Source organism: Podarcis bocagei, assembly GCF_964188305.1.
Source record: "Podarcis bocagei genome assembly, chromosome: 7".
NCBI classification, from domain to species: Eukaryota; Metazoa; Chordata; class Lepidosauria; order Squamata; family Lacertidae; genus Podarcis; species Podarcis bocagei.
In genome coordinates this window covers 51,039,115-51,053,525 of record NC_138132.1, presented here as the reverse complement: position 1 = coordinate 51,053,525, position 14,411 = coordinate 51,039,115, and the positions used below count along the sequence as shown (strand labels likewise).

Genomic DNA, 14,411 nt, shown 5'->3' with positions numbered 1-14,411 from the left:
GCTCATGGTTCGCTTGAGGCAAACATACCACAAACTTTTGCTCTGATGACATGGCAAGCCAAAGTTTATGGTTTGTTCCTCCCAAGGGGAGCAAAGGGGGAAGTTTTGAACAATATATACCATGCTGCTGCTTCATGTTTAATCGTATTTAAATCTTAATTATGGTTTTAACTATGGGACGCGGGTGGCGCTGTGGGTAAAACCTCAGTGCCTATGACTTGCTGATCGTAAGGTCGGCGGTTCGAATCCCCGTGGCGGGGTGAGCTCCCGTCGTTCAGTCCCAGCTCCTGCCCACCTAGCAGTTTGAAAGCACCCCTAAGTGCAAGTAGATAAATAGGGACTGCTTACTAGCGGGAAGGTAAACGGTGTTTCCATGTGCGGCGCTGGTGCTGGCTCGCCAGCTGCAGCTTCATCATGCTGGCCACGTGACCCGGAAGTGTCTTCGGACGGCGCCGGCTCCCGGCCTCTTGAGCGAGATGAGCGCGCAACCCTAGAGTCGGACACGACTGGCCCGTACGGGCAGGGGTACCTTTACCTTACCTTTTTATGGTTTTAAGATAATGGGTGAATGCAGCCACAGAGAGCTCATCTTGCATGAGTGGAAAAAAATCTTCATTGTAGTATTTGATTGAAGCAACTGTTAATTATAAAGGTACTAGGCCTTCCTCAGTGACGAGTATGGGTGAAGGCAACCTGTCTCTTACATAGTAGTAGTAGTAGTAAATAGCCCCATCTCTTTTGCATTGCCAATTGTGTATACCAAGTTCTGGTACTGTTTTCAACCTACGAGTTTATCTTTGTATGCAGACACTTTAGGAATCAGACGCATCAGTGCTTCCCTTTCCCTAATATACTGTGCACAAATAGTGGGTTCCCTCAGGGAAAGGTCAGTCAGATTTTGAAGGGCTCCTTTCACTATGCATGGCATGTGTGCTTGTGCATGGACATCCATAGTATCTCTCAAATATAAAAATGTATGTCCACATTGCCTCTATATGGAGTAGCTAGGATTCCATTTTCTGGGCTCATTGTGTTAACTCTGACTTCTGAAGTTTGTTACATGTCAGTCTTGGCTCAGATCCAAAGAGCTTGTTCTAGCATGTCTAAAAGACTTTACATGCCCTGTAGTACCTTTTTTACTTGATCAGTTTTTATTAAAGCAGACTCCTGTTGTATCAAAAACTGTGTTTGAATGTGGTTTGGGTAATCATACAGTGGGAAAATATGCTCAATGGGGTCATTGATTGGATTTAGATAATTCATTTCAGCAGGATCATTGAACAAGCACTGGCTACTAATGACTCCAAGCTGGAATTCAGTTAGATACAAAGCACTTTTTTACTCTTCTAACCTATAGGATGGGCATATAATAATGTTATGTAAAAAGGTGGTAGTAAGCTTGTGGTAATTTGATGTCCATGCATGTTTAATTGCTTCTTAATAAGTTATGAAAAGCCCATAATTTTTTACCTGCTCACTGGCTGTTTCATTTTTGGTACTTTACAGGTGCAGAAAAGAGTGATGCACTGTGTGTATTTGTGTAAATCAAGGATGGGGAGCCTCTGGCCTTCAGGCTGTTGTTGGACTCTTAACTACTATTAATCCTTGATGGGAGTTGGGGTTTAACAGCAGTTTGAGGGCCACTTTCCCCATGTAAAGCAGACTTGAAAGCAGAAGAAAATTAAGTCTTTGTCATGAGCACAGCTCTCCCACATACCCAAGGAGACAGAATTGTTTCTCCTTCTACTGTGCTCATGATGTCTCTGGAACAAGTTAATGTGTATCAGGAGAATCCTGTGTCTCGTGTGCTGAGCATTAAATGGAGTAAAGTTTAAGTCTAAAGGTTTCTGTGTCATCTTAATATTTAATGATTTAGAACAGAGTAGGTCATGAGATAGGAAGCTCAGCTGAGCTGTTATAAATGGGGTGGGGTGGAGGTGAAAAAAGGAGTTCAAGTGGAGTGTTCTAGTAAGGAACCCTTTGTTGAAGCCCCAAGAATATAGTATCAGCTATATTCCTGAGTTTGCGATGGCACATACTCTATTGAGCATTGGTGTGATTTCTTTCTGAATGTAGTTTACACACATTTTAAAAATCATATACTGTGTTTCAGATTTAGTTAATAAACAGAATGAATACAGGGATCATTTGTACTGAAAGGCACCAGACACCAGCTTATGAGTTGCTGAATCCATCTTCTATTGCTTCATTTTGAGGCCAAGTCCTATGACCCTTGGACATATGGATGGCAGCTTTAAGTTTTGCCCTCAGGCCTGACTAGTGCACCTATGATGAAGCAGGCGCCTAAGCAACATAGCACATGCAATCAAAACAAGGCACTTGCTCCCTGTGGGGCTGACGGTGATAGTATGCTATGTCCCTCCTTCCATCCATGGCAAAGTGTTCAGATACCTGCTTCACAGTGGAATGAGTACTCTGTAAATAAATGACCGGCTGCACTTAGGACTGTTCATGAATCCCTATTAGTTAAGTCTGATTAGGTTTTAGAGGAAGATGAACATGTGGTTGGAGTACAAAGTACTGAAAAGTAATACTACAGGTATTAAATAGTTCTAGAAGCTTAGTTGAGTTTTTATTTTATTTTATTTTATTTATGTTTCTTTCAGTGGTTCCTATATGTTGGTGCTCTCTAAATATGGACCAGACTGAGCAAAAGTGAAACATGAGCTTTTTCATTTAAAACTGGAATCCACCATGTAGAGTGAAATAATGTTATTCAAGAGGTGGGCAAGAGGGGAAGGGAGCTATGTGAGGTTTGGAAAAATGCTTAAATATTTGTGTTGACTTTTTCCAAATTACCTTTATTCACTGGCTGCATTTGCAGGTCATGGTAAGCCATAAAGTTTGGCTTATTAAATCATGCCCCTTTGTGTAAGTGGGTGAGCAAACCATGACAGAGAAACTTCCGTATATCTGAATCTGAGATTGTGGTTAGTTAGGATGAAACAAATCATGATCTTAGGTTTGGACAACGTGCTAAGCTTTTCCCATTGTGGTTTGTTTGCTCCTCCCTTTGTGCAAGTGGGAGGGGCTCTGGCTGCATGTACACCTGCAGAGTACGGTTTGCTAAACGAAATGTTATGGTTTAGTGTTACATATGAATGCTGCTATTATACAGACATTGCTATTTTTAAACATGTTCTTGTTGACTTTGCCTGCTGGCATATTCACTAGCAAGCTAAGAACAGTTGTGTTTTTAGAAAGGTACAATCAACCGACTCTTCCTTTTGTTTCAAAATTGAGTATTTTGCATATGTTAAAAACATTCTGAGTAAGCACTAATTTTGGGTTGTGATAGCCTATCATCTAGCTCACTTTTTTTAAAAAAAAATGATGGTCCAAATGTGCCTCAGTTGTAAAGCCTTAGTCTTGAATAAGAGCTGCTTACCTCAAGGCTTGAAGTGGTTGTGTAGTTCTTTGAATGTTGCAATGTAAAAAAGAAACAATTCATTGAGAGTGATGTTTCCTTTTTGGAAAGTCTGTTTGGAACTCTTCTTCATTCTGTTTTCGGTGCCAGTACAGTACTGTATTGGGTAACTTGCAAAGCAAACTTAATATTCTGTCAGTTGTTCTTCAAGATGCTCACAACTTCAGCTCTGTATAAACTGGCAAATAGTATTTCAGCATGACTTTGTCCTTTAGTAACTCTATTATTAGAGACCTCCTGATCTCAACTTCTGAAGATTTCCTCAAAGTCATTTCTGATATTTTTTGGAAGTTGAGTTCTGGACAATTAAAATGTGAGTTTTAGTAGCTCCCATTTGTGGCTTTATTCCATAAGTGTTTGGCAGATGGAGCAAGTAAGTGCCTATGTTGTTTCTTCCTGTATAGTCATGCTTTCATTAACCATGTCTTAATATAAAGTCTCTTTTAATTTCAGAAATAACAGGATATGAGTTCTGAAAATGGCCTTGGCCTGTTTTAAGTCATTCATGAAGTTCAAAAAGTCCATCCAGTCCATCTTGAGCTTGATTGATGAGCACCTTTTGAGTTGACAATGGAGCAAATGTATGTGTTTTCTCATGCACAGCAGCAATGGAAGAGGTTGCCAGTGCTTAGAACAACATAGAAATGCTCCATTTAAAGCTCTGTCTGAGGTGGTCTGCAGTCTTGGCTTTTGAAAATCCTCAAGACTATTGTGAGCAACCATTCAGCATATGCATGGCTCCTCAACTGATCAGTACATCTCTACTTGGTGACAACAAGAACCAAATTTCCTAGAGGAAAGGGCAAAGAATCCCAGTGGCAAAGGGACTTTGATGCTAACTTTCCTCCAGTAAAATTAATAAAGTGTTTTGTTGCACCTTAAAGACTAACACATTTATTACAGCATCAACTTTCAGTGACTTGAGACAACTTCATTTGATGAAGTGGAAGATTAATCTTCAAAAGCTCATGCCATAATAAATTTGTTAGTCTTTAAAGTGTCACAGGGTATTTTTCCTTCAATAGAAAAGTATGGCTGCACCTCTAGAAATTTCCCTCACTGTTATTTTTATTTTTACGTAACAACTTGGAGTTTGAATACTCGAGGTTCAAATGTATGCAGAGCCTAGTCTCCTGGAGCCGATGAAAGGTTTAGTTGGGTGACAAAGTATTAATGATTGGGGAGGGAGGGTGCTCTTTTTCTACCTCTCTAGCAAAACCTTTCCCCTTCACAACCATAACAAAAACATTACTGTGTCCTGTAAACGTCTTCCACATGGAATCACAATTACAGTTACCGCAACTGCTCCTGTAATCACCACAAGTATAGCTTACTCCAAATCTAGGCTGCTAAAGATGGGAAAGTTGTCTGAAGTTCATAAGAGAGGCCTTCATTCTACAAGTTTTTGGTAGAAATGAGCTGCTAGAAGGAATCAAGGAACTAGAATTTGGGTGCATTAGGAAAGGTAAAAGTTGAAAGCAAGAGTGAAACAAATGCTGAATGGTTGCCTTGGGAAAACAGGTTTGGAAGTTGGAAGTTGCCATTCAGCCACAGGTGGAGCAAGGGGGCGGGGAGAGTGCACCACCCCCCAGCAACGCGATCCTGGTGGGGCTCCATCACAGCTGCCCCCCCCCCGGGACGCACGCCAGCCCCGCCCCCGCCTGCTCTCTGCCACTGCATTCAGCCATGATTTTCACTGGATGACTTTGAGCTAGTCACCATGCTTAGCCTAGCCTATTTGGAAATGTGGGAGTTAAGGGCCATTATCATTCTGAAACATTCATACCAATTTGCTAAGTCTTTTTGTCATGTTTGGTTTGATGCCAACCAAGAACACCAGAGTAGACGTGCAGGGTTTTTGCTGTTTTCTACTACCAGGAGCATCTGTGAACTTGCATCTCTGGAACTGAGAGAAAGGAAATAATGTTGTGCATTCATCCTTTGCCTGTTTGGGACACAACAATATTCCTTTGAGGGGAAGGGCCATAACTCAGTGGCAGAGCATCTGCTTTGCATGCAGAAGGTCCCAGGTTCAATCCCTGTCATCTTCAGGTAGGCCTGGTAGAGACCTGTGGCTGAAAACTTGAGAACTGCTGCCCATCCATGTAGACAGTAGTAAACTGGATGGACCAATGTTCTGACAATATAAGCTAGTTTTCTATGTTCCTAACAGATCTTGTTCATTTTGTTTTCTAACAGTGAGTGTTGAAAAAGTGGAACTAAAGGGATTATCGCATAGGAAGAATGATAGGAACTTTGAATATTCCTTTGAGGTAAGTTCCAAGGAATGAGAACTTTTAAATTTAAAAGAGGTATGAAAGGGACCAGCCTTTGGGGCCTTGAGGATTCTATTGCTTTAGCAGATGTCTTTTGACCGAAACTATGTGTTCAAACGCTATTAGCTTTGACACCAAAACTATATCTGAAACATTTGATAAAATTTTTCTCATATTACATCACAATATACTAAAACAAACAGTATATTGAAACCATGTTCTAACTGGAGGTGAGCCATACAGTTATAGGGGAAATTGAGCATGGGTGTAAAGATGTTGAATAGCTAAAAATTAATTTTAGATTTTTTTTAAAAATGCACTGAATATATTTTACTCTCAGTATAAGCCACAACAGCAAAAATCCCTGTGTCTTTTAGCTGCACTCTAATTCCCTGGTTGTAGATGATCCACTGCAGAAGCAGCCTCTTTGCCTCTTCTGTCCAAATGCTTCTGCCGTTTTTCATAACTTCTTTCCCCAGCTTTCTACTTATTCTTGGCTGCTGTTTTATTATTGGCGATTTACAAAAGGAGAGAGAGTTGCATGTATAAACTGCTCTACCCAGAATATCACATGCATAACACAGGGGTGTTGTGCTAGAATTTCAGTGAGAATTACAGGTAGCTGTCGGCAAAATTGTTCTGGGGCCAACTTGTATAAAATAGTACTGAAAATTCAAATATATTTCTTTAATTTAGATTTGTATCCCATCCTCTCTGGGCAGATCTCATTGGTACTCTCTCACATTCAAGTGTCTGGAAAGGCAAGTGAGATGTAATCTAATAGAACCATCCTGCCATAGTTCTGAAGGCTGTATAACCTCAAGAGCTTAGTTAGTTCCTCACGTTGTATCATTTATCTGTGTGTAAAAGAGATTTTTTTTAAAAGCCTGTGGTGGTGCTAGAAACTCTGCTTTTCGTTTCTTGGTTTTGGTGGAACAAGTGCTGGGAAGAGGAAATTCCTCAATTACGTAATGTATTTTGAAACTCTCTCCTCTCACCAGTACTTCTGGCAGCAGCATCAGTTCTGGAAAATTGTGTGTGTTTGGTTGTCATCGATACTAGCGTCATGTAGAAATATCACTCTAATTTTCTCCCCCCCCTCTTTTTTAAGCATAAGGCAATATTTCCCCATAATTTATAAATGCCTCTATCTCAGACTGAAAAAGTACGAAATTTAAAGTGCTGGATAAATTCTTGGGCATTGTGTTAAGATGTAAATATAGCTGAATTAAATCCGTCAGCCAACAGCCTAATGATCCTCTGGCTAGTGTTAATAAATTTTCAGTAAATTTATTGAAAATACATGAAAGGGAACGCTGACCATGTTGGCTTGGTAACTTCAGGTACAAATCCATAGGCATAGGTTAGAAGCCCATCTCGTGTCCTGATAAGCAACTGATTTGCAGATTCTACAACATGTCGTATTCTCACACGCATTAGCCCCCATCATTAACAACTTGCACTGCAAGTGGGTGTGATTATTGCAATATGCTGATTGTTCCATCAATATGGAGTTCTCCCTTAGTAATACTTTGCTGATGTAAAGAGGCACATTTTGTGCTGCTTTTCTGCTTCATACCTAAGGAAGCAGAGTATAGCCACAGCTTTTGTACAAGTTACAGTAGGTGTTGACTGTAGAATTTGTTCATGTGATGGTTTTCGTGTCATTTTTTAATATGGAATAGTTCCTCCCACATAGAGTAATGCTACCTGTCCAAAGGATGACATGTGAAATGGGCTCGGACTTACAGTATTAACTTGAAATATATTTGGTACACAAATTCAGATACAAAATAATACACTATAATCAGCAAAGGATTTTGTGTAACAATGGGAGAAAAAAATGTTGCAATCTATGCCAGTACAGTTTAGTAAGAGTGGCATAGCAGATTATTCCAGAGGTCCCAGGGAGAAGGAAGGAAGATAGTCATCTTTGGCATGTAAAAGTAGGCAGAGATACCTCTCAGAATCCCTTTTTCAGTCACCAATCTGAGGGCACTGGTCATGCATCCTAGCAAGGCCAATTCCAGATATGTTTGATGCAGGTAACTCAAATTCTTCTTTCTTCCCAAAGGTCTTATGGTCTGATTCTTCAGTGACATTGGTAACAAAGTCTTCTGCTGAAGTGACTGAATTCATTTCAAAGGTAAAACGAATAAAATGTCTTGGGTTGTATAAGAAATGTTTCAGAAGCATCCTGAGGTATATTTTAGTATCAGTGCAACTGAAACAGTGGCTATCTGCAAGGCGCTGTTTTAAATAAATTGTGTAAATAAGCTTGGGTTGGTTTGTTTCTTTCAATTTCAATTGTTGCATTCAAACGTATTGTCTTGTCTCTTAGTTAGGTCAAATGTACCCAGAAGAAAAATTGGAGAAATTCATTCCATGCCTAGCTGGTCCAGATTCATTTTACTTAGAAAGAAACCACATGGACCTGGAATCGGACCTTAGGTATGCTTTGCAAGTATTTTATGTCAGTGCGAAAAGGAAACTACACCAAATGGAAACCTGTTTGGGTCAAATACTTGCTGTTAATAATTCTCTCACTCTTTTGATTGTCTGCATATTGGTCTGTGAATGTTTTGTCAGATTTACTGGGATTTAAGTTTGCTGTTAGTTTTATGCACATTTATCTTGACAGCATTTCCTTAGTGCTGAGTAATTATGCTCCAAATGCGGGGTGGCATAGCTAGTACCTTCTGGACCCAGTACCAGCACTGGCATTGGCTGTACCTGAATTGCTATTACACATGTTTAAGTCTTTCAAGCAGTTCTACTTGGTAGGGGTTTGTATTGGCCCCTTGTTTGCAGTTTTAGGAGCCAAAAGGGCCCACCAGATACCCAAATATCAGCCATTTGTGAAAGTTTATTTTGATAGCACCATCTATTTACCCAGCACTTTACAAAGAACAGGTTTGACTGGTCTTTACTCCCAGTGGGCTTACAAATATAAAAACAGACACAGTGAAACAATGATGGCAGCAATAAACATTCTTCCATTATTTCATTTACCCATTCTTGACTAAATTACAGCAGGGCATTGGGACTAGGGAGCTGTTCTAGAGGCTCCCAGCAAAGGTGTGGTTTGAGGAGGCATTTTGGGTTGCATGCATAAGGAGAGAGGTAGAATTGTTTCAGGGACCAGGGACCTTTGAGTGGCAATAGTAGTTTGTGATGGATCTGTTAGAGGACAGGAAGCCTGCACATGGAGAGATCCCACTTCATGGCCTGAGTGACAAGAGAGGTGAATCATTTTGGCAGAAAATAATGGTGCCAAGTCCCCTAACAAGCAAGTTTTAAAGTACAAAGAAGGAATCATACTAGCAGCAGAAGCCCAAGTTATAGCTTGTGGTAATGCAGCTCAGATGAATCTTAAGGACTCCGATGCAGCTTTTTAGATCCTAACTAGGTTAGAACATTATTTGGCCCCTGAAATGATAAGCCAGGTTCAGTAGATAAAAATAGTTACTCTAGTGGGAAATAGGCTGTATTCTGAGGGCTCCAATCAAGTTTAGAAAATCATAATTTATAGTACTCAGTGGTGTGTTGGAAACAAAATTTCTGTGTATCATTTAGGCTCAAGGAATGTCTTTCTTCACTTTTGCTAGGATTGACAGAGCAGCACAAGTAATTTCCCGGGCTGAGACAGGAAGGATGTGCCTCTGGTAACAAACCAAATAGTGCATCAACGTTTAGTTAGTTTCTTCCCAGTATTGAAATTCATGTTTCGCTGACATGAGCAATATAATAGTAGAAATAACTTGGATCACTGCAGCTATTGGCTTTGCAAGATGCAAAGGACATGAGGTTTCTGGGCTTTTGGGATCAGTTTTAATTAGTCCACCTTTGCTGTACTAACTAGCATATCCATACAGTGATTGCTGTTTCATAGAAGAGTTGGAGTCCAGATTCTTTTTCTTTTTTAAAAAACTGGATTCATTACAAGTTTGAGGCTCCAAAACTGTAGTGCCTGCATTTTTCATATTAATGATTTTCACATGTCCCTGATCACTGTAAAATAAAGCCACAGTCATGGGACCATAGAGATTGTAATTGGGCCAAGGGTTCCAGAAGAGCACATACCAGTTGACTTGCCAGATGTTGTGATTTGGTCTGGATTGTTGAGGTTTGCTTATTTTTCTCCCCACTCGTCTGCAAATCAGATACTGCCTTAACAGTTTGGGTCTTGTGATCCCTAGTAAATGATCAGAACTGTGATTAAAAATGTAAATGCAAGAGAAACATATTCCCAATTTGATCTCTTCTCCATTCCTGCTTCTAAGCAGCTTGTGGGACCTTCAAATACTTAGTTGCTTTCAAACAAGCCTATGGAGAAATTATGACAATATGTTTATATATAGCATGTAGTTAGCATATGTTTCTAGGGAGCTCAGTCTTTTTAATTTCAAGAGAAAGCAAAGCACTGGCAGAGGAGAACATTTAAAAGCCTGCCTGCTATCTTTCACTTCTGTTGATCTCTTGAAAATTTATTATGTAAGAGCAATACTATAAAATATTTCCTCTGCTGAAATTTTCATTGTTCACAATTCCATCCTTGTCTACATGTACACTTCAAAATTTGCCCTCCATTTTAAATATTTACCTTGGGAAGTTTTAAGTGGTTGATTTTAGCCAGTGAGGCCCTAACAGCTTGGGACCAGGTTCTCTCCAAGACCACCTTTTTCCATATAGTCTGCCCAGGTCATTGTAGTCTTTGGATGGGGTTCTTATGATGGTACCATGCTGAAGTTTGGCTGCCTGGGGTTCAGAGCAGGGTCTTTTTATGTTATGATACCCACCTTGTGAAATGAGCTCCCTTGTGAAATGAGCTCTTCTTGAATTATGGTGCTGGAGGAGACTCTTGAGAGTCCCATGGACGGCAAAAAGTTCAAACCTATCCATTCTTAAGGAAATCAGCCCTGAGTGCTCACTGGAAGGACAGATTGTGAAGTTGAGGCTCCAATACTTTGGCCACCTCATGAGAAGAGAAGACTCCCTGGAAAAGGCCCTGATGCTGGGAAAGATGGAAGGCACAAGGATAAGGGGACGACAGAGGACGAGATGGTTGGACAGTGTTCTCAAAGCTACCAGCATGAGTTTGACCAAACTGCGGGAGGCAGTGGAAGACAGGAGTGCCTGGCATGCTCTGGTCCATGGGGTCACAAAGAGTCGGACACGACTAAACGACTAAACAACAACACCCACCTTGTGAAATGAGCTCCCTAATGTACCTTTTTGTTTACCCAGATATTTCCTGACTGCTGATACTGAATTTTTCTTTGTTGCTGAAATTATGTTTTTTGATTAGTTGACTTTTAACTGTTACTAGTTTTATGGTTCTTCTGTGTATTGTAAACAACTTTTGAGAGAAGTGGCATGCATTTGTACACACCTACACATATACATATATATAAATTGTGATTTATAGCGCTCGGTTAGCAGCAATCCGTACAAATTCAGATTAGTTTCATTTTTTTTAGCACATTGCAGTGTTAATATGACCCACTTCGCATTTCAGAAATTAGTAGGTGTTTGCGTTTGTTGTGTATACTCCGTATCAAGACAGAACCATATTCTTCTCATTGACTACTTGTGAGGTTCAGGGCTCCTTGTGACAATTTACACATTGTAACAAATAGCATTTGTCTGTAGGGACCTCCTCAGTATGTGTGCCTGGTATTTCCATAGTGTGTCAAGTAGCTGTTTGTGTCCTGTGTGCTAAAATGCTCATTTTGGCACTCTTCTGTTAAAGCTGCAGTTTTGATCTTTGTGGTGCAAATGCAAAGACACCATTACTCAGTTGAAATCATTTTTCAGGTATTTGGCATCATTACCTTCCCACATCTGGAAAAATGACCACGTCAAGAAATTTTTCAGCACTTCATCTCACTCCCAGCAATTTCAAAGTTCAAGTGAGTTTTATGATTCATTTCTCCCTATTAACAAACATGTGAATAGACATTTTACCACTCAGGCCTTGTCCAAACACCTGATCTCCTTATTTCTAGGTCCAGGCAACACTTCCCTTTATAAAGTAGGTACGACGCTGGGTGCTTCCGGAAGGTGAGATGAATTTAGTGTATGTGTGATGTAGGGAAGCTATAGCATGCTATTCAGATTTCTACATTATGTGAAACATTTTTCACTATCACTTTGAAAGTGACTTCACAGATTGCCCCTTCATTCTTTGTGTGGAATAAATTTGGTATTGCTGGCATTATGTCATCCTTCTGTTCTGAGCATGTTTAGATGACCCAATGATAAACTCAAAAGACATTCAAAGGTGGCATTTTACTTTGTACAGGTGCTTTATTTCATTGGAGAGAATTAACATAGAAAATGTTTAGTTGCCTTTGAAAATCAACACATCATTTACAGTTCTGATGTAAGATTTCCCATGTATATTCTTCCATGGAAACAAATTCCTCAAAACACTTATGAGGATATAAATGCTAACTTAGAACTGGCCTATGAAAAGCAGCTAAAACTCATCCCTACGTTTCTATACAAGAGGCTCATGTTGAAGTAAATATGCAGGATGGTTAGTGACTTACTGCATCTACATAATCCTCACTTCTGCTCCCTTTTCTTGGTTATGCCTTTTGGCACTGTCAGATCAGTAATTCCTTAACCTAAGCAGCTGGAGTAACTGTGGCCTTACATTCGCCAGCCCTCTGACTTTTCATTGTTATGCTGGCTCTTCAGAAAGATGGCAAACTGCATCATGGATCAAGGGACATGCTCTAGGATGAAACGAGAATGTACAGCATTCCTGTTCTTGGTTTGATGCATAGAATAGTTTCTCCTTCTATGTTTGCAGACCTATCTGTGGCGTAGCTGGTATCCAGTCTTCACAGAACAGTCTCCAGCATCATGTGCAGCATCCGACTGCTACACCTGTTGCACTCTCCCACTGCACTCATACAGGTGGGGCTGCATCCTCACTCACTTGCCGCTCCCAGCTGGAGAACTCTTCATCGGTATTGACTCCCAGTCCTCAAACCCCCCAGGAACAAAATGGGATTTTAGACTGGCTGCGGAAACTACGCTTGCACAAGTACTACCCTGTTTTCAAACAGCTCTCAATGGAGAAGGTAGAGTCCTGGCTTGGCTAGGGGGGAACAGTTTGCTGTGTTTGTTTTGCTGTATTAATCTGTGGTATAGAGAGAGAATGCAAATTTTGGGATAGGCTTAAGACTGATTAGAAATACTGATATGACATCTTCAGCGATTTGGCTTTCTGGCAAAAGTCTTCATCTAATATTCAGAAGTTTCTTTGTGAAATGTTGACACACTACAAGTATTTACCCTCTAACAAAAAGCTGTTGCACATAGATCAAACATCCCTCTATGATGTCTTTTTTTTTCCTGGATGCATGAGTATTTGTTCCTAGAAAGCAAAATTCCTCATGTGATCTGAGAAAGAGCGGAGATGCTGTGCCTTGCTCAAATGAATGTCACTCTTTTTAACAGTTTTATTCACAACTCTGTTCAGATATGTTGTAAGCTAATCACGTTACTCTTGGGGTGTTTTTTTAATAAAAAATATATATATCAGAGTGCCCTCTAGTGGATTCTTTGCTCAATTTTTTTGCTCTTAAATCTAAAGCTCTAATTTGTTTTCAAATACATCATATCATTAATCTGTGTACAGTGCTTAGCACATCTTAGACACTTTATAAAAGATACATAATGAAATATAAATTGAATTTAATAGCAGAATGGGGTATTGTGGTATTTCTCTCTGCTTTTATTAGAATAATTAGAATAATTATCAATATAAGCCTGAAAATAAAGTCTGGGTTGGATTTTCTGAATCTGACAAGTACCTTTAGTCTGCATGTTGACAAATAACTACTGAATAATTTTACATAAAATTGGATGCTGAGACAACCTCAGTTGTTGAGTAGCTTGACAAAATAACAGAAATGATCAAGGGCATGCATCACTAGCAACAGCTCAACAAAACAAATTTAAAAGCTGATTTTGCATGGAAGCCAGTGTCCCCAAATCTGTTGCTGATCTCTATACTAGGATGCTGTTAAACACTTGTTTGTCCCTAGAGCCTTAGCTACTGTAATAGCACCTCATGAAACTCATGAATATAGCTAATCTACATATTTTGCTTTAAAACTAAGCAAAATATGTAAATTAGCTATATTCATTAGTTTCATAATGAAGCTTCTGTCAAGTATGCCATATTAGATAGCATTTTTAAATGCATACTATAAAATTGACTTTCCCTTTTTTCCTATCTAAGTTCCTGAGCCTTACTGAAGAAGATCTGAATAAATTTGAATCCCTTACAATGGGTGCAAAGAAGAAGCTCAAGACCCAGCTGGAGTTGGAAAAGTAGGTATTAAAGAAAACTGGCTTCTTCCATGTTATCTCAGGATCTTTTCCTCCTAATTTTTCCAGTAAAAATGCTTGCTGTGGACTTTGCCTAAGGAAAACCCAGAGGTAGGACTGGGTTAATTCAGCACTAGTTGAATTAAAGCTTTGTTGCATTTATACCCCATGCATGTGTCTAGAACAATAAATCTAAAAATACCAGTAGGTTATATGCAGCTAATTTTTACTCAAGGGAGACCCATTGAAATTAATAGAATAGAACCTCTTTAGTGGGCTTACTCTAAGTTAGTTGGATACCACACATACTTTAGAGAACCAATTCAGATTTAAATCCC

The 14,411-nt window shown here is 39.7% G+C and overlaps 1 protein-coding gene across 2 annotated transcripts in view; it reads left to right on the top strand.

Annotated features, from left to right (window-relative positions):
• The window catches only part of ZCCHC14 (zinc finger CCHC-type containing 14), a 37,137-nt gene that overhangs the window by 16,274 nt on the left and 6,452 nt on the right, over positions 1 to 14,411 (top strand). For both annotated transcript variants that reach the window (XM_081199977.1, XM_081199978.1), the window contains exons 3-9: positions 5,648 to 5,721; positions 7,799 to 7,870; positions 8,066 to 8,175; positions 11,542 to 11,636; positions 11,733 to 11,787; positions 12,545 to 12,818; positions 13,985 to 14,076. In XM_081199977.1, the coding sequence (XP_081056103.1) occupies positions 5,648 to 5,721; positions 7,799 to 7,870; positions 8,066 to 8,175; positions 11,542 to 11,636; positions 11,733 to 11,787; positions 12,545 to 12,818; positions 13,985 to 14,076 (772 nt within the window). The remainder of the gene's footprint in view (positions 1 to 5,647; positions 5,722 to 7,798; positions 7,871 to 8,065; positions 8,176 to 11,541; positions 11,637 to 11,732; positions 11,788 to 12,544; positions 12,819 to 13,984; positions 14,077 to 14,411) is intronic.